Raw genomic sequence first — 23421 nt, 5'->3', positions numbered from 1 at the left:
TCCTCAGGGAAGCTTTCAGAAAACCCAAGTCCCCCTATCAGCCTGCTTTTTTTTTTTTATTTTTTTTTTTTTTTTAGCACGCTGACAGTCACACCCCTGTGCGTAAAAAGGGCAGGGAGAGAGAGAGAGAGAGTCCTCCGCTGCTCTCACCTGGGAACAGCGCAGTGCACAAGACGAGACGGAGAGGCGGGGAGCAGGCAGGTGAGGCAGCGGAGCAGAGCCGGAAGAACGAGCGGGTCGATTTTTTTTTTTTTTTTTTTTTTTTTTTTTTTTTTTTTGCCCCGATAGCGCAGTTTCACCAGGTGTTTCTTAGATTACAACTCTGCCGTCTGCTCTGCTTTTCTTTTCTTTTTCTTTTTTTTTTTTTTTTTAAAAACGCGGTTTATGTATGAAAGTGACGCAGCGTTGGAGGAAACATGACGGAGCAAGGGAAGAAGCTGATTCTGATCGTGGTGGATATTCTTTGTGTCATTGTTGGTGAGTGCCTACCCTTGATCTCTCCCTCCCGACAATATGGCTGAAAACCTGATTAGTTCCAGGCAGGATCTTATTTACTTGTACTGCGGACGGATCAGTTCCTCCAATAACATATATTTAAAAAAAACAAACTTTTATAGAATCGTTTGCACAGTGACGCGCGGGATTACCCCCCTCCAAAAAAAACAACAACACAAACATCTGATTTATAGATCTGTTGCAGATAATCCGCACGTTGCTTCGCTGCAAGATTAAAATAAATGATACTTTCGCCTTTTTTTTTTTTTTAAAGAAATAATTCTCTTGGGTCTAATAAGTAAAGTTTTCGGTCGCAAAGATGACGCACAATTGTCAGTGATTTTTTTTTTTTTTTTTTTTTTAAACCGCAAAGCACAAGTCCTCTTCTTGTCCAAACAAGCCAAACAAAGTTTCCCAAGACTGCTGCTGTTGATCTCTGGGTTTCTCGGAGGTGATTTCCTCATTGAAATGATTTGGTTTAAGACAGGACTTGCTATCTTATCTCGTCTATCGTCCTCTCGTAGCGCCAATGTTTTGACAGCCGATGATTGATACCTGCAAGTAATTGCAAAATGCAGTTTGGCTGAGCATCTCTGCGTATCGCCTTTGTGTCTTTTCTGACAAATGTTAAAATCCTGTTTTTGGAAATGTGCGTGTGTGTTGAGGGTGGGCTCTTGAGTGTGTGTGTGTGTGCGTGCGTGTGCGTGCGCGTGCGCGTGTGTGTGTGAACAGGCTTGTTGCGACTTGCTGTGCACTCTTGCAGGAGGACACAGAGCCATGAGCAGACGTAGTATCTTCCAGCTGTTGGCGTCACATCTTCTCACTGCTCCGGCACACTGACAGAGCTTGCAGCTGAGATGATGAAAGAGGAAAGCTTGACACTGATGTTGGATTCTCACTCTAGTTTTCGATGCTTTTAAGGGTGAAAGTATGGGGTTTAAAAACCGGTGGAATCCCTGTAAAAGCTGAGACGACCACGGAGGGTTTCGGCATTTATGTGTTTTCTTCATCTAGTCGTGTACGCATCTGGTGACTGACAGGGAGGAATGATAATGACTGTTCTGCACTCGACAGAATGTGTGCGTGTGCGTGTGCGTGTGCGTGTACACCTTGGAGAAGTCCACTGTCAACGCCCTGCATGTTCATTTTGTTAAAGGAAATCTTGGAAGAGCTTTGCTGGGGGCGAGTGCAGGAAGTGAGACACAATAATTATTTCTGATAGATAAGAAGAGATCAGTCAGGTTTTTCTTTCAGCTTGTCAAGGAGTCACTGTCCCCTCCGCCGATGAATACACACTTGTAAAAAGAACTCCCGATACGGAGCCCTGAGATCAGAGATGAGGCACTATGACTAAAGTGTTTTCCATAGGCAAATTTCTTTTCTGTGTGACTAATCACCCCCGCAGTCAGGGGTGTGAAAGTGAGTTGCCTGTGGTTTATGTCCGGTTAAAGTTAGACATGCGGCTCTTTCGGAAATGAAAGTGTGCTTTATATATGAGTGATAGTCTTTCTAATCTGAGTCACGCCGGGTGTGAACCGATATCGCGGTTGTCGGGTTTATCAGAACGCCGGTACATTTCGTGTGAACGTTCAACTGAACTGCAATTTGCTGCTTTTCCTTGTTTTCTTTTATAGCAATTTGATTTTGAGACTGTTGTCGGAACAACATATGACTTTATTTCTTTACGGCACATTAGCCTCCAAGTAATTGTGATGGATATTTGCCATTGTTATGAATAATAATAATAATAATCAATAGCTGCGGTCCGAGACCAAACTCGTGGAAGAACAAGCACAATTTTAAAAGTATTACACTACAGCATTCAAACAACGTAAACAGGACTGCAACATACCGAAGTTGTCAAATTCAGTTTTTTTTGTTTTTTTTTTGCTCTATCGACTCTCTTTAAACCCTGAAATATTCAGTTTATATTTTACGCATAGAAAAGCAACAATTCTTCACTTTTTGAGAAGCAAAAACCAACAATCAATCCATTAACTGAAATGGCTCTAGATTTATTCAGCACACTAATCGACTCGGCTGAGTAATCCTCCCAGTGTCACCGAGTGTAAAAAGTTCACTGTGGCACAGCATCAAAGACTCGGAGAAGGCCATGTTAGTTGCACATTAACATGCTGTGTATTTTACAAAAACAGGCCAATCTCACACACACACACACACAAAAAAACACTTCATCTTCATGTCTGACTTCTTAAAATCTTTTTTTTTTCACCCTTGACATCTTTATTTTTCTACTCTCTCGTTGTTGTTTTTTTTTTGATTCTGCTGTTTTTTTTTTTCCCACAAGAGCAGTGAACTGCTGTAGATCTGTGTGTGTGTGTGTGTGTGTGTGGGGGTGAACTATCATCTGGTTTGATTCCCCTCAGTTACACACACGTGTGTGTGAGTGTGCGTGTGCGTGCGCGTGCGCGTGCGCGTGTGTGAGTGAGAGATATGGCAGGAATGTGCTGAATATCCAGATTGTAACCGATCTGTTCGTTCTTTTATCCCTCGCTCTTCCTCTCTGCAGTCAGACCTCCATCCTGTCATTATTCGTCAGCACCGCACACCGCAGACGCGCCGTATTACACGTGCACATAAAAACATGCATAACTTGCACATCCAGACTTGAATTGACGCGAACAAAGTTTGAAAACTCGGCTGCGACTCGGGCCGCTCGCATTTCTATCCCCCCCCCCCCCATCGATCAGTTTGTGTGTCTCTGCCCCGAGCGTATTCGGATCTCGTGAGAAGTAAGCGTAACGTTTTGGGGTTGTTGTTTTTTTTTTTGGAAATGCGCTTCGTTTGCCGTCTTGCCGAGAGTCAGTCGATGAGTTTGACAGTCCTCTCGGTGTGCGTGCTAAATATGAAACCAGCCAGCAGATGCTTTGCTTGGCTCAGCAAAAACAAACAAACCGGGAAACTGTCAGCCAGAATGTTTCTGAAAGGAGAATAATAGTTAAAAGGAATATTTTTTTTGACGTTTTGGAAATACTTTCTTGCCTAAAGTTAAAATGTCAAAACTGATACCACGCTCGTACAGTAAATATGAAAGCAGCCGGAAGACGCTCGGAGACTGGAAACAAAATGGGGAACGGCTAGTCTGGCTTCACCTCTAAAGCGCGGGTAACATTTTATATCTCGTGCTGTGCTGAAACCCAGATATAAAAAGGACAAATTCATGTTGTTTTTTGGTGTTTTTTTTATGGAGTAATTCTCGACTTTGGTTTGGTAACAATACAACTTTTGTCCAAATTAAACACGAAAGAAATGCGTACAAGATGTTTCTAGATCTTATGATAGGTCTTTTTTTTTTTTTTTTTTAATTTTTACAAATAATGAAAGTGATATCGTTTTTCATCTAATTCTTGACAACAACAACAAAAAAAGTGAACGTACGCATTTCCAAAATGTCAAACTGCTCCTTTTTTAATTGTTCCCTTCTCTGTTTAGGAAAAGTTCTGTTTCCAGTTGTTGACCTCACAAAGCTGAAACAAATCCATTCGGACAGACTGTCTGAACTCGCTGCTGTCGGCTGTGACGCGGTTGCGCTGCTGCTCGTCTCGGTTCAACAGCAGTGTTTGTACATTTGAGAGACGCTGAACTGTGGCCTTCCCAGCTGCCCGTCGACAGGAGTGAGCCCAGCTGTCCCTACCCAGAATTCACTGGGGGTTGTGGCTTCGCCGCCGCTGTTTTAATTGCGGCATCTGACTTGTTTTATCTGGTCTGTCCGGCGGCGGGAGAGAACCCGTGCGTCTCCCGACGGTTCAGAAAATAAACGAGAACTTAATCGACTCCTTTCCTCGTCTGTTCACGCCTCTGAGAGGAGGCTGCAGTTTAGTACCAATAGTTAATAAATGAACAAATCTGCCATCACGCATGAAATATTATTGCAGATATCGGCAGTGTATCTCGCTGTCCACGCTTTTTTTAAATTTTGTATTATTACTTACTTACTTTCACTATTCTTAATGATTGATCCGTATCGAAATATTTGCAGAGGATCTTTCCATCGATGGACGGAGTGATTTAATTGACTGATCGTTTTAGCTCTGACTGTGTGAGATGACATGCACCGTGCTTGCGTGTTCTGTTGTCTTGTTTACTGGTCGCTGCACAATCAGGACCGAAGCTTTACAGAAGCGTCTGAAGAGTTTAGTATGAGAGCTGTCGGCTGTCACGGTGCAGAGTTGACACGGCCAGTGACTGACAGCAGCTGTTGTTGTTTGTCTCAGAAAAGCCTCATTTAAGGTATGTGACATTTCACACACACGCACACACACACGCACACACACACACACACACACACACACACACACAGAGTATCTGCTTCTGCTTCTGCCAAATACATGTCAGAGTCAAGTGGGAAGTGTGTGTGCGTGCATGCGCACGTTTTATAACATGCATAGCGCGCACACACACACACACACACACACACACACACACACACACACACACACAGGCTTTATATGTGCAGATCAGCTTATCGTCCTCTCTGGTTTCAGAAGTTCTAGTCAGCCCTGCGGGCGTTTCACGTGAGAGCGAAAGAATTATTTCTGTTTTTTTGGTGTTTCATTAAAGGTCAAAATCCCACGTCAGTGAAACAGGAGCTTCTAAAACCTGCATGACTGATTGTTCGGAAATCAAACTACTGATGGCTTGGATGTAATGCAAACTACGAAGTCCTCAGAGGACATCCCGTAGAAACCACGCGGCACAAGCCTTTAAACTTTAATGACAGAACATTTTAAGAAATCATTCACGCTGTGCGTCAAGCACACGGAAACAAACAACAGATGCACTGCGCTGTATGCAACAGACTTGTTCTGATTAAGGTACGTACTTATTGAACAGACTTTTTTTTTTTTAGAAATGACCCGATTCATAGTGTTAACTCACTCTATATGGGAGCTATAAAGCAAAACAGAAAAAAAAAAAAACATTACCTTCAACTAGAAACGGGGAGAAACTGTGAGCCTGACTCTGCCTAGAGGTCACAAAATGGTTCAACTGGCAACTCTAAAGCTCGAAAGAATGACAATTTACTGTTATCTTTCGTCAGAAAAAGTTATTTTTATCACTAATTGTGTTGGATTTTCCCTGAAAAAAAATTCCCGGCCTCGCCGGAAGTGATGCGCTTTCTTTGCAACAACAGTTTTCATGGATTTTTGTAGCAGATTAACCTGTCCGAAACTCATGATGACCGTTATAGACCGAGAAGACAAAAAAAAAAAACAACCATTTGAAACTTCATCAACAAACTATGAAGGAAGTTACAGCAGTGCACGCACTGTTTACTCTGTGATTTCTTGGCAATGGCGTGGAGAAAGAAAAAAAAAAAAACACACGGCAATGAGTGCAGAGGATTAAAACGGCCTCCAAAATAAACAGAAGAAGGATCTCCACAAGTTAAATATTGGTTTTCTGATCACCTCGGTGTGATGCGGAGCGCCAGTCACAAATCCCTGTGAGCTAGCAAAGTGTGAGGTCGCCCGGTGGACCCGCAGCTCTCACGGTCACCTGTTGAGATTTGGCATTTAGACACTTCAGGCGAATGTTCTCATCCGTCGCCCGTTACCCGTTTCTGGTCCCGGTCCCAACAGATCTGGAGCTCTCGAGATGGGCGCCCCGGTGCCCACCGCGTGGCCCCACAGCTTCTGCCTCGATCACGCTCCGTCTTGAGAGTCGAATAACAGGAACACCCCCCCCCCCCCCCACCCCCGTCCTGCGGGGTCAGAGGTCAAGGGGAAGTTGTACTTGTGTCTGATCCCAAATTCCACGATGTTTATTTTCTCTGGAATCAGGGGCATGCTCTTGCCAGAAGAGATTATGAAAGCGTAAAACAATACTTTCTCCTCTTCTTCTTCTTTTTTTTTTTTCTTTTTTTTATCTCGCCCGTGGACGTTTTTGTTACAGAAGAGGAAAAAGTCAGCAGAAACTTTGTGAGAGCGTTCGTCTTTTAGAAATGAGATCAGAATCAACTATTACATTGTTTGCAACCGCAAAGGATTTTGGAGAAAGTAGAAGTCGACAGCTACATGTAGGATGATACAAACTGATACAGGCCACCAAATAATCTAGTTTTTTTTTTTTTTTTCAATAGTACTTGCATTAAATGCTTAATGCTAGTAAAAGGAAAAATATAAAAGAATTCATAATTACAAGCCAATATCTTGTCATCAAAACAGGCTATTAGAGATATAGAATAAAATAAAAGTACTGTGTGTGTGTGGTTTAGTGTCACTTTTTGGTAAAAAAACAACCCTCCAGTTTTGGTAATTTTGACATCAGTTAAAGAAGGAAAGGATCTTGGGAGAGACAGGGAAGGAAGGAAGAAAGAAAGAAAGAGAGGAAGGAAGATGGTAATAATTCAGGAAAGAATGAAAGACGGGCAAGAAAAGATCTTGTGAGGGCTGATAATACTTTACAACTTCCAAACTGTCATATTTGACACGCTGTATGTCACTAAGCTGCAGCGAGGTTCGTTTTAACAGTTTCTAAAAGTTGACACTTTGGACTTTGACTACTTCAAAATCATCTGTTTTTAAAGTAAAATCTGATCCTGCAAATAGACCAGATTGCTGAACTTGCTGAAGCTGGCTCTTATCTTTTTTTTTTTTTTTTTTTTTATTCAACTCACTGGTACCTGCTTCTCTAAACTCTTGGAGACAAAGTGTGAATTTCTTAAAATACTTAACGTATTGTACAAATTACAGTCAACGTAGACCGTTAGCTTCCGCTATATCTTGTCTCGGACGGGTGTCAACATTGTACCACAGTTGAATTTGTCGTCATTTTCTTTTGCTTTAAAAGCTCGCTTGATTAGAATTTACGTCGCCGAAAGGGTACAAGCGATCACGTGCTGTGAGTAAAACAAAACGACGGCTATTTGAAAATGTCAAAATAAAATGAAAACGGGTTGGGGATTAAACCTCGGTGAGAAATGGACCGAAAAAGAAAGCGGGAAGCGTTTTAAGACGTCCCCCGCCTGACCCAACCTCTGGTAGGGGGAGGCCGCCCCCCCCCCCCCCCGCTCCCCCAGCACACAGGCTTATAAAAACATACCAGGCCTTCTGTAATAATAGAGCAGATAAAAACAGCCAGTCCCGCTCGGACAATAGGAGCTCTCCACAGGCTCTCAGGGCAAGTTTGATATGAAGGGGGATCGACTTCCTCACTGACTTGGTGGTTAAATAAGCCTCCGCAATGGTGACCGTGTACGTTTTGTCCATCCACATCTCCACCCCCCACCCCCCCCCCCCCCCCCTGGCAGTATGAAGCCACTGGAGACTTGGGAATAAACGTTATCCTTGCAGCCTGCAGAATAAACACTTGGTTGGGCTTCACTTCAAAGAGGAACCGAGAGCACGCTTGACCTGCTGGCATAATGGACTCGGGAGATGCGAAGCGCAAAGGGAGGGCTTCCTCTCGTGAAAAGAAATTCCCCGCTAATGAGGATACCGTTTGTCACCGGACATCATTAGCGGCACTTTGTGACCGGTGTCGCATCGATTAAGTCCTCCGCGCGGGCAAAAGCGCTGGACGTTTCTCGTGTCATTTTAGGGATGTGAAGCAAGGGGGCATGGCAGACCGTTTTAAAGAAAAACATATACACATGAGCAGTTTTATTTATTTATTATTTATTGCAATCAATGTCAATACAAATGACCCAATTTGATGTGAAGCAAGTTTTCTTTTTAATTAAACTGCAGTGTACTGGGTTCATGTCGCAAAAAAACACCATAAAATAGAACCAGGATCTATGAGAGTAAATAAAGTCAACTTTAAAAACTCAACAAAGGAGATTTAGAGTCAAGTTACTATTAAAAAAAAAACAGTAAGTTTCTCAATGTGTCCATCTGGAATGATTCGATTTCCTTCAACCCTTTTATTCGTCTCATACGATGCGCTCGGGCATTATAATCTTTTGCTTTCACAATAAAACGGGAACCCACCCACTAAAACTACATTTCAGTTGGCTTACACCACGAGGGGTCAGAAACACCGCAGGTTACATTTTGAGAATTTTTTTTTTTTTTTAAACTTATCTCCAGTTAAATTTGTGTTAACTGTCCACTTTTAGAAAGCAGTGCATGGAGCTTTATTTGAGAGGAGATCCCAACGTTTCTAGAGATATTAAACGTGTTGTGCCGAGTGAAATACTGAAACCCGATAAGCCGTTTGTACCATCATATATATATATATATATATACACACGTATTAAGATATTTTGAAACGGTCATATCATGCAGGGATGTTTATATTTTCTAAGTTTATGAAACCTAGTAAGAATTTTTATAATTTAGAGTTTCATACAGCTTTTTTTTTTTTCCACGTGTAACGCAGTTTTGTGCTTTTATCATGACACGGCGTTGTTCTCGTCTGCCGTGACGTCAGACTCGATTCACGCTCTCAAGCCAGCAGGCATCCACGTATACCGTGTGTCCACGTGACGCAAATTACCTGTCTGGAACATGTGTTTGTGTGTCTTCGCGTGGTTTCATTTAGTCGTGCTCGTCAAGAGCGGCGGACGCGCAACTCTGGAGGAAGGAAGCAATCTGTTTGTAGAGATCAGCTCTTATGGAATTACCCAATAAATATTACAGCTCTCTGCTTGACAGAACAAACTCCATTCCCTGCCGTTATTGGCCTCGGCGGTTCAGCAGGAAGTTCTTGAAAACAGGAAAACTATTCAAAGGTCGTAGTATAAAAAGTTTCTGACATTAGCCCTGCAGATTGGACTATTGTCCCGCTCGGATTTAAGAGACAACTTTATGTTCTCCTGCTGCTGCGCCGCGCCGACTGTTTGTTTTGTTTGGACTAAAAACTGTTGTTTTTTTGTGTGTGTCTTTTAAAAAACAAAAAAAAAGCTCAGACGCAAACAGGTTGTCATCACAGCCCCATAAATGTGCTTTTTTTTTTTCTGCATGGTAAAAAAAAAAAAAAAAACGTTTATATCTGTCAGGAGAGTGTGTATGAGCGCGTTTGCACGTCTTCATAGGCAAGCGTATGTGTCCGAGTCCAGTTCTCGGCTCCCAGGCCCTCCGCGGCGTAAACGGGGCCCCGATGTCGAGAGGTTATCGTGTCTCGCGCGTTTCCATGGCGACAGGCGGTTCCTCCACAGAGAAGTAAAAAAAAAATGTGACCCGTTAAGAGGCGAAGCCGTCGGCACCGATGACAAATTCATTTGCCGGGCAGACCCGGGTAATTCTGCCCGAAGCCGAGACGAGTCCGTCAGTGTGTTCTTAGCTGTTTCCTGAGCTCATTGTGCCGAGCTGGAGGGTCTGACCCGCTTGTCGGGATGGAAACTCCTGCTCTTACAATGAAGTCCCAAAGACTGCAGTTTTACTGCTGTCGCTGTGCCTCCATTAACTTAAAGCGGTTACAATCGCTCATCATCGTTATTTTACTTGTGCTTTCGCTGTGAGCCACCGTGATATTTTGTTTCCCCTGCCTGCAATACGTTTTGCGCGGCGGAAACGAGAGCAACAATTTGAACAATTCGTTTTCACCGGCGTCGTCAAGAAGCAGGCGCTCCGATTGCTTTGCAATTCATAATTTGCTTTCGCGAGGTCGTCGTATTATTTTCATCCCGTCTTTACTTCCGCGCTGTGCTCGTAAAAAAACCGTTGATCTTGCCGTTCGTCTCTTTCTGCAGCGGCTCTGCCCTGCGCCATCTTGACTCTAATGTTCAGTCCTTACCAGAGAGGGATCTACTGCGATGACAAGAGCATCAGCTATCCCTACAGGAGAGACACCATCTCCCACGGAACAATGGCTGCGGTCACCATCGCCTGCTCCATCATCATTGTGAGTCCCAGCGTTTTTGTCTGTCTCGAGCACCACGTGAACGGCGTGATTTATAAAGTGCTAAACGAATCTGACGGTTTAAGGTCATTTGCGTACCGCTGGCGAAGATGGCGTTCCCGAATGATCTGTGAACCGTTTTTCTATCCCCTTTACCCCACAGATCACCACAGGAGAGGCCTACCTGGTGCACATGAAACGCCTGCACTCCAACTCCCACTTCAACCAGTACCTGTCCGCCCTCTACAAGGTGGTGGGCACCTACCTGTTTGGGGCGGCCGTCAGCCAATCTCTGACCGACTTGGCCAAGTTCACCATCGGTCGCCCGCGTCCGAACTTCCTGTCGGTGTGCGCCCCGGTTAGCTGCAGCGGCTACGTCCTGCAGATCAACTGCACCGGCAGCCCGCGCAACGTGACCGAATCCAGGTGGGCCGACCTCAACACTGCGCCGCCTTCGCTGTCCTTCACTGGCAGTGTGCAAATGGAAAAAAAAAACAAAAAAAACCCTAATCTCGTCAATAATGGCTGTTTTTAAAGGTCCAGTGTGTAGGATTTAATGGGATCTATTGGCAGAAATGGAATACATATATATATATATAAAAAAAATTATAATAATTACTGTATTTAAATGTCATACTATATAATGTAGCCAAAATCTGATAAAAAAAAAAAAAAAAAAAAAAGTCATAGTATCATCTGTAGTCCAAAATTTGATTTAAAAAAAAAAAAAAAAAAAAAAATGTCATTCTGGCATGTTGTTCAAAAATGTCATAATATGGCAAACTGAGTCAATAACTCGGGAACATTCAGTCAACAGGATGTGACCTAGAAAACAAGCCAATTAGCTTTCAACATATTTAGTTTTATCGGTACGGCCCAATTTGGCCCAGTGCTAAACTAAATGCTTCCAGGTTATTTGGTGTATGTGACGTCATAAACCGACTCCCGACTGTAATCTTTACTTTTATTCATCGTTGTCTTGTGTTGTTAAAAAAAAAAAAAAAAAAAAACACTTTACAATAACGCTGCCGTTTCGCTCCGCAGGTTATCTTTTTACTCCGGCCACTCGTCCTTCGGGATGTACTGCATGCTCTTTCTGTCGGTGAGTGTGTCTTCGTCGTGCGAGACGTTCTCGCTGCCGCGAAAGGACTGTTTACCAAAAACACACAAATCGGCCTAAACAGGAGGGAGGTGGTCGGCGCGGATACGCAGCGCCGGTTTAAAAACACCATTGTTGTCATACTACACAACTGTACAATGGACGGAAGGTGACAGATTTAATACTTTAATCCCCGTTTTGAGTTTTCAGGGGTCAAATACTGAAAGGTTGCTTGTACTGCTGAAGCACGTGTTATATTCACATCTACCACAGAATCTGTATCCTGCATTAAAACACTCTCTTTCTTGGATAATTAGAATTAAACGCATTTCAATGTCAAAACCAATTAAAAAAAAAAAAGTCACAGTGATAAGATTATAACGCAGATATTTGTCAGTGTGTGTGTTTTGGGGGAAATTCTAGAATTAAGCACATGAGAGTTTCAAGAATAACGACTTACATTTTCTTTTTTAAACACGGGTGGGAAAAAAGAATTAAGCAAAAAAAAAATTTGAGAAAACAACTGAAAAGAAAAGGTTTTTATTGACCATCACCTCTCCAAAAAAAACCAACCAAATAGCTTATCCTTTTAAAAGTCCAAGAATCTGCAGCTCCAGTTATCGAGAGGATTTAAAATGTGTTGTTTTTTTTTATTCTTTTTTTTTTAAATTCCTTGCATGTGCAGCTCTACATCCAGGCCAGAATGCAGGGGAAGTGGACGAGGCTGGTTCGACCGACCATCCAGTTCTTCCTGATGGCGTTCGCCGTGTACGTGGGCTACTCGCGGGTTTCCGACTACAAGCACCACTGGAGCGACGTCCTGGTGGGATTTCTGCAGGGAGCTCTCATCGCCGTGCTCAACGTGAGTGAAATTCCAGCGTGGTTTTTGAATCGAAAGACGACGATTTCCTTATTAAAGTCGCGGCTATTTAAAAGCTATTTATAGAATTCCAGTGGAAAACGGGTTGATCGAAAACGATTTCTCGATTCTTTTGCTCCTTCAGGTCCGATACGTGTCTGATTTTTTCAAGCAGCGCCCTCCGCGCTGCACTCGGCCCGAAGCTGCGGAGATCGAACACCTCGAGCGTAAGCCGAGCCCGCGGCCTTCGGACTCGCAGCACGGAAACCACTACAACTGCTCTGGACCCGTATGAGCTCTTTTTAAAAAAAAAAAAAAAAAAAATTTTTTTTTTTTTTTTACAACAGCCCCCCCCCCCGCCTTAGCTGCTCCTACTAACCTGGGCCCACACGCTTAACAGCAGCTCCATTACAAAAAGGACACACGAGCGCAGCCCCCCCCCCCCCCCCCGCCCCCTTTTTAGACGCCTTCCCGACAATTTTACTGTTATGAAAACTCCCCCAAGATTCCCCAAAACCTGTCGGGACAGAAGCTCCTCCGTCTGCGTAATTTGGGGGGGGGGGGGGGGGTGGGGGTGTGTTTTGCAAAAAAAAATTATGTCCGATTGATTCGTGTCTGGGGTTTGTGCGACAGTGTGCAGTGATTTGTTTTTGTTTATTTTCAATGTTTATTTTTTTGTTGTTGTTGTCCTGATTGCAAGTGCAAAGTTTCAGATAAGTGCGGGACAATTTACGCTGCGAGTGAAACGGAAAAAGGGTGACCGGCCGCTTTAGAAGATCTGTCAAATTTCACAAGATCGTTCTGTCCTTGAGTGACAAAAAAAAAAAGGGCCTGGGAGGCTGAATGTTTTCCACTTTGTCAGTCAGATAAGACTGTTGCTACTTTATCTACACTGGAGTTAGATTGTATCCGCCCGTCCCGAGACTTTTGTCATTTCTCTCTGCGGATGTCTCCCGCGTTTGTACGTCTTTAGAAGATGCGCAAGCGTAGCAATGGACCGCTTCCACTGACGCGTAGTATACGCGCATAATGTATAGTGCTAACATTTTTACTTTGTTTATACCTTCTGTATCTAATAAATTGTTGTGCCGTTTTAAGAATGTATTACCACTAATTCTGCTGTGACCGTCGGTGACATTTCCTGAGCTGGCAACTTTTTTGCTCTGTAAACGTTTTTGTTTTCAAGTGACAAAACTTTTACTTTTAAAGATTGACAAAATGGGAGATGTTACTGGAGCCTGTTTATCACATAAACTCAAAGTGGTTTTTTTTTAAGCTTCCTCGTACCTGAAGTGCAGAGAGTAAATACGCCTCCCTTCCCTCTTCATAACAACGTGTGTAACCTAATTTTGAAACTGTGCGCAATGTAATCATTTCTTTTCCTGCGGTGCAGTTTCTCCATAAATACGAGCCAGCGTGCTTTTAGCGTCCGTGTGTTGCTTACCGCTGCGGCAAGAAGAAAGGAGCATAACTCTGCGAGGAGTCACTTCTGGTGACTGTCGGCAAGGGAATGCTTTTGGTTTTGTTTGTTTCCTTTTCTTTTAGGTATTCTGCGCACCGCGGTGACGCAGGGTTCATGTCTGAACCTGCCGCCGACGGTTGCGGGATTCTTCGCTGCGGAGGGAACGGGGCTGTTTATTTTCGATTCCCGAATATAGTGTGTTGGGTTCTCTTTCGCAACATGTTTATCGACCAAACAGAGATGACCGTTCTCAATCACGTCTTTTATTTGTAAGGCACCAGAGAAGCTTCCTTACTGCTAAAAGGTTGATTCATTCTCATGAGAGTACACAGTTGCTTGTTTACATCTTTGCTTTTTTTTTTTAATTTTTTTTTTTTTTTACCCCGGGTATTTTAAAATGAGACCGTGTTCATAAACACATTTAACTGTTTTTCGTTTGCACAAAAAAAAAAAAAAAAAGGATAGAACATTTACAAACCTAGAAAACAATGTTAAGTGTTACAGCCTACTGAGAGAATGAATGGGAGGGAGGGAGGGAGGGAGGGGGGGGGGGGAGAGAAGGGGGGGAGGAAGAAGAAAAATAACTGGAAAAACGACATGGTATACAACATTGTGCCTCTCTTACTGTAGGCTTGTAATGCACACATACAACACCAAAAGTCTTCCATGATACACACGTTAAAAAGCAGCTTTGAGACATACAAAAATGCTTTAAAAAATATGTATATTGATATATTCATATGTATACAAATTGGCCCTTCACAGCAAAACAAACACACATACCATTCACATGTCTGAGTTTTGCCAAAGGAGGTTTTCTGCCGAGACCGACGTCAGTATAAAGAGCGCAAAGTTGACTCGACCGATCTGTTCTCGCGCTCTATATATTGAAGTCAAATCTCCAGGGAGGGAAACTCGTCAGCTTCCCAACACCGGCACGGACAGGAAGAGGGGGGGGGGAAAAAAAAAAAAAAAAAAAAAAAGAGCACCGAGCCACAACTTAAGCGCTTTTCAACTTAAAATACAGAAGAAAGGTTTTACGCTCCCCGTCTCGGGACACGCTCCGGAAAGCACTCACATTAAGGAGGGATGAGCCGACGCCTGCGGGCGCGCCCGCGGTCGGGCCCGCAGCCAGGAAGCGGAGAGGCGAAGGATAATGTGATTTAACGCACAGCGACAGACCCTCTTCAGACGCCTTCGTTGACGTCGCGCTACCCGACCAGTGGAAAAAGCGCTGCTGCCCTCTGCTGCCCAAACGACAAACCGCATCTCAACCTTAAAACTTCAGCCGTGTCCCACCTCCACAGTGCCCACTCACTGCACGCGTTATAATTACAGTTTGTACAGCAAGAACTCAACATACCGACCGGTTTTATACCAACAACGAGCTGCGCATGCGAACTCGCCGGATGTCACACAAACTTTGAAACGCAACTGCCAATTTCGGGAGACGGCAATACGTGTATCCAAAAATGGTAATAGTTATCTTTTGTTTTCCGAGGTGTTCCTGGAGCGGTTATCGAACATTAGTTTAACAATTTCCAGCTGTAAGCAGCTGTTCCACTTTCCTTGTGTATTGCATTGTGGATTGAGTTCCTTATTAGCATGCTAAAAAAAAAAATAATTGAAAAGAAATCAAGCATACAGTTTAGACTTTTTTTTTTTTTCTTTCCACTTTTTTAGAATTAACATTATGTCCTGAACCCACACTGCACACCACAGGTTTTTAAATTTGTGTGCATTGCATGTTTCAGACCTAAAAGTCCTGGATCACCAATTTAATTTAAATCAGTTGAAGTTCAGAGCCACATTTAGTCTAAAAGAAGGGACAACATATACTCAAATAGGGCCGGGGTAAATACGGTTAAAGCTATCAATAAATGTGTCTGGGTGTTTTCCAACGACGATAAATATCATTCCATGGTTGTTGTATGAATATGGTGCTGAATATCTTATGGTGTGAAACGTCTGCCTCGACTGTCCCATCCAGTAAGGGTGAATAAAGCTGTGATTGAAGCCATATTTCAAAAAAAAAATTCTCTCTACAATAATAAATCACTGTCAAGCCATCGGAGAATTCAAACACATTTTTTTTTAGTTTTAGTTTTAAATCAGTTGTATAATGGACACTTTTGTCCCACAATGCAATAGAGGAAATGGAGGAGCTGGTCAGGGGTGAAAAAAAAAAAAAAAAAAAAAAAAAATCATACCCTGTGCAGACGATGGTGTGAAGGCTCAGAAAACATAGTTACAGTATTTCTTGTTGGTAAAAAAAACAAAACAAAACCAAAAAAAACAGGGCATTTCAGTTCTTGTATACCAACTACAACTAAATTAGACCATCCAGATGAGTATATACTGAACAGTCTGTGGAAGGAACACAGAAAACTCAGAAATACAGCACTCGTCTGTCTGTCGCAACCATCCGGTTCTGACATTTAGATCCTGTTCAAGTTTTGTTTAAGAGTGGACCGGCAGCGGGAACGGGCAGGAGCAGAGGAGGGGGATGAGGAAAATACAAAAGGTGCTTTGACAAAAAAAAAAAAAAAAAAAAATTAAATTAAACAAGTGTTTTCTTCTGTCCAGTCACATTCACTCGAACACGCAGACACCTTTTAAGGTCTAATTATAGCCTCACGAAAACAACATGTCAAAAAAACAAAACAAAAAAAATAAATCAAATTTTTTTTTTTTCAGAGAGTTAACTCTTGTCATTTAAAGAAGAGACATGGTCCATGATTCCATGAAGCGCGAACAGCAGCAGCAGCAGCTCAGCCTACGAAACACAAATCAAAAACTCAAGCCGGGGGAATCTTACCATTTGTACAAACTAAAGATTTTAAAGGAAAAAAAAAAAAAAAAAATCCCCATTTCTCTGGGACTGAGGTACACAGCTCAGGTAATGCATCCAGTGGTTGGTCGTATGAAAAGGAAAAAAAAAAAAAAAATGTTTGAAGGGCTTCAGGTTCCAAGAGTGTAAATTAATGGTACTACTGACCGAACAGCTCCAGTCAACATTTTTCAATTTGGACTAAAGGTGATGGAGCCGTTGTAAATTATAAGTGGAGGGAAAGAAGAAGTTATATGGAGCTGAGATGTTGCTAAACTTGCTTATTATGACTGGCAGACAGCAGCCAATAAGAAACAATCACAGGGACTACAGAGGACATGGAAATAAACACTGACAACAGATCTGATAACCAAAAAAAGAAGGAAGAAAAATAAATCTGAGATAGGCAGATCCATGTACTGCTGTTAGGCTGTTTCCTCATCAGCTCTCTCTCCAAATGGGAAAACATTTATCCCGTTTAAGCCTAACAACAATGGCTTACACTAAAAAAAAAAAAGAAAGAAAAAAAAAAAAAAGAGCATCTATTTTAAAGTCTAGAAGCCTGAACCGAGTCTATTACCACTAAATAATAAGAACATTTAATTCTCAGCCATTCAGGAGTTTCATCCTCTGCACATCCAAAAGTTTCAGCTCCGTCCTCTTTGCTCGTCATCATCCCTGCAGTTACTCCTCTACATCAACACTCAGCAGACAGGCAGCCAGACTTACATCAATCTCCATTTACAGTTAACAGTTTACCCCCCCCCCCCCTCCCTCCACCACCACCACCACCACCACCCCCCCCCCCCCCCCAAAAACCAATCCCCCTTCAAACCTCCTCGCTGTATTCTGCACTAGTCTGACTTGTCCCCGTCCTCTCCTCTGGGCGCTCTCTCCGCCGCGTCTCTGGCCTTGTCCTCCTTGACCGCGGGGGGCTGGCCGTGGGAGTAGTTGGCCAGGATGGAGGAGAGGGAGAGCAGGCCGGAGCTGGAGGAGACGGCGGGCAGGGTGGGTGGGGTGAGGCCCAGGGGCAGCGGGGGTCACAGGCAGGGCCAGGCCCTGGAGCTGGGACAGGTGTTGCACCTGGAGCTGTTGCTGCAAACACGAATGGTAAAGACGCAGTGAGTTGACACATCTTCGCGTTAGACGTCACGTACTGTGACGTGTGGTATCTTTGCAATTTTAATTATCCTTAAATGGATGGATCCTAACATTTGACATTTAAATACACGTTTGCAGTTCATTTAGAAGCCGAGCAAAACAGTTCAATTTTTTTTTTTTTTTTTTTTTTTTTTTAAATAAGGCCGCTTCAGCAAACTACACATTATAGAGGTTATACGTCTCTGAAATTTTCCCTGTAATACATATTTACGTACATATTTCCTGAGCATATCACCGGAAGGAAAACCGTAAAATCCTTTCACTAGTTTCAAATACTGTGAAGCGGAAGTGACATATAAAAGCCAAAAAGAGAGTTGCGTTAGTGCAAAATAGACCCTGAAATAACGAAGTGGAGAAAATAGTTTTGTAAAAAAAAAAAATCACGCCTCTCGTGGAGACGGACAAACTGGCCAGCAAGACAGCGGATTGTCTCCGGCAGCCCGATTAAACCAGAAAAATCACGCAACAGCATCGGGTAGACGGTTTGGGTGCGAGAAGGCAGCGTTAGGAAAGCACCGGCTCGTTCGCGCTGCTCACCCGTATGATGGAGTTCATCTCGGGAGGTGTGACCTGCTTGGCTCTCTCTATGGCGCCCATGACCTGCTGTTGATGCTGAAACAAAGACACCACACGGTCACGCACAACTCCGTACGGAGCACGAGAGAAGGCGCTTCGGACGGTACAAAAACCGTCCTGGTTGCACGTTTAACCGAAAGGATAAACAGTTGAAATGTGAAGTCAGCCGTGTGTCGGGAACCGCTGTCATTACCTCCTGCGACAGGTAGGGCAGCACCTGAGCGCAGATCCCGTTCAGTCTCTTCACTATTTCAGCCTACAAATATAAAAAAAAAAAAAAAGAAAAGAAGATAATATGAAAAAGGTCAGACAAGTGAAGGGGGGGCCCACAAGAAGAAGGACGGATAACAGGAGACAGCGGTTACCTGTTTGTGCATTTCGATGTTCAGCCCGTATGACATTTCATAGTACTGCAACACAAGAGAGGGAGACAAGAGACAAGAATCCACTGAAGCTCTGCTTTCTGTACCTTTTTTTTTTTTATGCAGTATGCACACACGCAAACAACAAATTCTTCTGAATTAGAAGACTTTCTTATACGCACGCATTTTGCAGGACAGGTGGACAAACTATAAAACGAAGTGTTTACATTTCTGTAATCGATCATTCGCCGTTAAGAGAAGCCTTCGCAAGCATTTACGTCTTGGCTCGCCGAGTGGTGCTTTGTGAATTATGTGAACCGATACGTGAAGATGCTCCGGACAATCCTGTAAGCGCGCTTGTACTTCTAAAGCAGAGATCGCGACACTTAAAAAGACTTTGGTCGGTGTGTAACGGGAGGGGGGGGGGGGGGTCAGATCGAGCAGAACAGCCACGTGTCGCCGGCAGAAGTTAACGCCACACTTACCATGATATAATGACGCTGCATCTCTGACTTTTCAGAGGCCAGTTTGTCACACTCCAACTTCAAACTGAGCACAAAAGAATATAAACGTTAAAACGACACTCGGTTTGGGAAAATGTTTCGGGCTGAAATCACATTAGAAGCTGCTGCGTGTGCGGTTGCGTTGCTGCGCACCTGTGGTACTGTGCTTGGAGGAACTGGAACTCATCCTTGATGCGGTCACAGGAATCGGAGGTGGTGAACTTGAGAGGTTGACTGGACTGAGAGGACGCCTGTGAGACAGAACAACACGGTCGGTTTGGTAGAAACGTTAATTGCTCTCGGAAACAGCCTGGCGTCGGACCGAGGGACCGATTCTCTCGCTCGTCGGCTGCTGCGGGTCCGGGGGCTTGTATTCGGAAATCATCGCTCGGATTGGCGACCTTCGCCTTCCCGTTCCGCCGCCAAAGAAAATGAATAGAAATATGTCTTTTGCAGACCAGACGGCGCGCGCACGTCCGCCCCGCTGCGGAGTTGTGTCCGTTTTTTTTTTTTTTTTTTATTGAAAGCGTGTTTGGGTTTGTTTAGAAACGGCACTTTTGACCTGTGAAGATTAATCCCTCGAGAGGATAGCCAAAATGAAGGTCAGTCTGAACGGCGAGTCCGCGGCAGAAAATGAGATAAAAGATGGGAGACGGTACGTTCGACCGGAGCTCCGTTTTAAAGACGCCGATTGTAAAACATCGGCCCGGCTCTTTTCGTAACCGCAAAGTGTGCGGTTTGAGGAAATGTGTTTACGGGAGGTTAAGTGTCCCCACGCTGACCATATGCGAGAGGTATTTAGCGGCTGCATTAGAAGTCTGGTTATGTACAGACTAAACTTAAACCATCGGTCCAAAGCTGTAATCCAGGGTTTATCCGGGTCCCTAAACCTCATTAGTTTCTAAATAAGTGGCACAAGGGCAAGAGGTTTCCAGCTGGATTATGGGATTGAACGGAGAAGATGGGAGTCACCCGGCTGCGTAGAGGTCGAAACCCTACATCCAAAACGCTACGCACGCAATAAAAGTGCAAAAATGTAGAGCCGAAACCGGTCGATTCGTCACCTGGATGACAGGAAAATACGGGAAATCAATGACAATCTAAACATTTTAGACACCATTATGCAATTAGGTAAGTAAATAACAAAAGAAATATTAACTGGGTCGATCTATAACAAAAGTTGGCCGCTTATTTCAGGTAAAGGTGAAACAATTGGTCGATCCAAAGACAATAATCAAAACTACTTTACAGTCAAGAAAAGGAATCGAATTGTTTACCGCTTCCTGCTTCTGAAAATGTCAACACTGATCGCATTGCTCTCTTGTAATAGATTATTTGAGGATGTTAAAACTGGGCTCGCGGGATGTTTCCTGAACCAAACTGATTGATAGTGAACATAATTGATGGTTGAAACTCTCCAGAAATGCACAATCAATAGCAGAATGAACTTGGAAGAAATCCCTGGCGGTGCTCTGCGTATTATCAGCACGTCCGGAGAGGACAAATAGTAAAACGGCATCGCAGTCGGTCCGTCATGTTCATAACAATAAACCGAAACCGAGCTCGTCAACAAGGTTTATTTCCTCAAGGAACATCTGCTACGCGGCAGTCACATGTTGAAACTAACCAGCAAATAATCTGCAGGTGCTTTCTGGAAACAAAACTCGACATGTGACCTCGCCGGGCAAAAATGCCTCTGCAAGGTAACCTGCCGTCTTTTTTGAGGCTTCATGTCGTTTTGAAGTGGGTCGACAAAACAAAATATCTGAATATGTCACCGTGGCAGCTTATTTTTCTGCGCAACTCCCAGACCTTTTACACAGCAAGTCACTAATCGGTTAATCTAAATTATAATCTGTCGATTTAGAACGAATAACAATTTGAGATTTGGTCCTAATAGCGCGCTTGTTCGTTTTAATTGACCTACATATGTTAAATTACTTTTATTAAGTTTTATCGCTTTTAGCACGACTGTATTGTGCAGTTTTAAATTGTCGTTTTAGGCTGCGTTTTAACATTTATAAACTCAGGTTGCTCTTGGAAAATAAGATCTCGGTCTCAACGGGGATTAATTGATTAAACACAAGTAATTTATTGAATATGTATTACCGATTGATGGGAGGGGGAAAAAAAAAAAGAAGAAAGATTGAGCCATTATTGTAGGAGTGTTTACAGACACCTCATTCAAAACGTGGCTCGTTTTTTTTTGTTTTGAGCAAATGGTTTAATAAAAAACCACTGGGAAGTGAATGATTAGATTACAGTTAACAAGCAGCTTTGGCGGATGTAATTAAAAATTTGTCTTATTTTTGCTTTAAAATTTAACCCTTAATTTACAGGTTGGTTTTTTTGTGTTTTTTTTCTTCAAGAAAGTCGTTTATAGTTTGACAAAATGTGAAGTGAGATCCAGCCAAACATTTGCAGCATAAACTCTTTTTTTTTTATTTTTTATTTTTTATTTTTTTAAACATTGATTAAATCGTGATCTTTTTTAACCACCGGGTGTCCCAAATCGGTTTTCATGAAAATAAAACTGCCACCCGATCGTGTGCGATCCGATTCGTCGCCAGTGGCGAAAACGCAGTTCGATCGGGCTTAAATAAAAAAAAATAAAAAATAAAAAAAAAATAAACGCGTTTAATAAAAAAAAACGCACCAACTCTCACCGACGATCAACTTTTCAATTAGCCGCTTCGTGAGCGGAGCTAGCTTGACGACGAGGGGGGGGGGGGGGGGGGGGGTTTGCGGCGGGCACGAATAAAGCGTCGCATCTAAAACATCTAACCTCCATTTAAAGTTTCAAGCCGCGTCACAACGACGACGACGGGGGAGGGGAGGGGGGGGTAGATGGGTCCTCGGGTCATTGCGAGACAAGCTTTGACAGCTAACCTCCAACCCCCCCCCCCCCAAAAAAAAAGCGGCTTCGTGTGTAGCCTATCAGCTGTCGGCTTCTTGCTTTAGCTTTAGCGTTAGCTCCCGTTTCCCCCCCCCCTCCTCCTCCCTCCCCCCCACCCCCCGCGGAACCGAGTTTCAACCGGCCGACTTACCGAGTGCCTTGATTGAGGAAACATCATGTCAGCAGTGTGTTTCTCCGTGTCTCTCTTTCCCCCCCTCCTCCGCCTCCTCCTCCTCCTCCTCTTCCTCTCTCTCTCTTTTTTCGGTCTGATCGAACAACCAGGCTACAGCTGGCTAAAGCTAACGGGTCTCCTTCCTCCTCCTCCCCTCCTCCTCCTCCTCCTCTCCCCCCCCCCCCCCGCTTCAGATATTATTAATAAATGATCGGAGACGCTATTCGCACTTCGTACTCTGTCATCCTTTTTTGGGGGTTTGTTTTTTTGTTTGTTTTTTTTTTTGTGGGGGGGGGGAGGAAATAAAAAAATAATAACGTTAAGCTAACGTCAAAAGCAGCGGGAGCCGAAGATCGTCCTCCGGTCCGCGCAGTCGGGAGAGAGAGAGAGAGAGAGAGAGGAGGTGGGGGGGGGAGAAAAAAAAAAACCTCGCTGGCTCCGACGACGACGACGACGACGAGCAAAAAAAAAAAAAAAGGCCAACAAAAATAAAAACGTCTCTTCAAAGGAACATCAGGGGCTTCTTTTTTTTTTGTTGGAATAACGCTGCGCCTCCCCGGGGAAACCCTGGATGTTGACACATGAGCCCCCGACTTTCCTCTGCTTTGAAGAGAAGAGCAGCATCACCCGGAAAACAAACCGAGCGGCGGAGGAGCGGGCGCCCCGTGTGGCACAGAGATGAACTGACCGGCTTCGTGGCTGCGGCCAGGGCCGGAGACAAGAGGGGGGCCGGAGGGCGGGGGGGGCCGCAAAGGCAGAGTTAGACACCCCGGGCTCTCAGAAAGTAAGTTTCACCCTGCTGCTTCTTTTTTTTTTTTTTTTTTTTTTTTTTTTTTATATATATATATATATATATTTGTGCAAATGTAAAGAGAAATCTTCACTACTAAAATACAGCATCGTTAAAGGTGGATTTTTTTGCATTATTACCAATGTATCATGACAGGATCCTTTGCCACAGGGGGGCCTGCATCAAAATCTAGTTTAATGATTTACCTTTTTTTTTTTTTTTTTTTTAATATATGTTGACAGCATTGTTTATTTTCCGAAGCAAATTGACTCAAATTTCCTCCTACTGACTGTTGCATATGCTAGTACGCTATATTATTCTAGCACAGCCGACCCTAAAAAAACAATCATGCAATTAAAAATAAAAGACAACTGTATGCTACAACTGAAAGCGGTTTTTTGTTTTTGTT

General features: G+C 43.5%; 1 protein-coding gene and 1 pseudogene across 1 annotated transcript; one reads left to right on the top strand and one right to left on the bottom strand.

Moving 5' to 3' along the window:
* Window positions 1–272: 272 nt before the first annotated feature.
* On the top strand, window positions 273–13679 carry LOC138200136 (phospholipid phosphatase 2-like). Its single transcript, XM_069152615.1, has 6 exons — window positions 273–477; window positions 10154–10305; window positions 10466–10728; window positions 11347–11404; window positions 12087–12263; window positions 12406–13679. Exons 1-6 carry the CDS (start codon window positions 417–419, stop codon window positions 12553–12555), a joined length of 861 nt encoding a protein of 286 aa, XP_069008716.1. The 5' UTR covers window positions 273–416; the 3' UTR covers window positions 12556–13679.
* Window positions 13680–17369: 3690 nt separating this feature from the next.
* Window positions 17370–22861, bottom strand: LOC138200139 (TLE family member 5-like; annotated as a pseudogene).
* Between the last annotated feature and the right edge of the window lie 560 nt (window positions 22862–23421).

Source organism: Embiotoca jacksoni, unplaced genomic scaffold (genome assembly GCF_022577435.1).
Source record: "Embiotoca jacksoni isolate LCO1_2020_lvr unplaced genomic scaffold, fEmbJac1.0.p SCAF_18, whole genome shotgun sequence".
Lineage (NCBI taxonomy): Eukaryota > Metazoa > Chordata > Actinopteri > Embiotocidae > Embiotoca > Embiotoca jacksoni.
The sequence above is the reverse complement of the archived record's forward strand: the minus strand, read 5'-3'. Positions and strand labels throughout refer to the sequence as shown.

What these genes read in the sequence shown, in the direction of transcription:
- LOC138200136 (XM_069152615.1), top strand. Translation starts at nt 417, where the DNA reads ATGACGGAGCAAGGGAAGAAGCTGATTCTGATCGTGGTGGATATTCTT. An exon ending in CGCAACGTGACCGAATCCAG is followed by an intron (nt 10,729 to 11,346) that starts GTGGGCCGACCT and finishes TTCGCTCCGCAG; the next exon opens with GTTATCTTTTTACTCCGGCC. An exon ending in ACTGCATGCTCTTTCTGTCG is followed by an intron (nt 11,405 to 12,086) that starts GTGAGTGTGTCT and finishes TTGCATGTGCAG; the next exon opens with CTCTACATCCAGGCCAGAAT.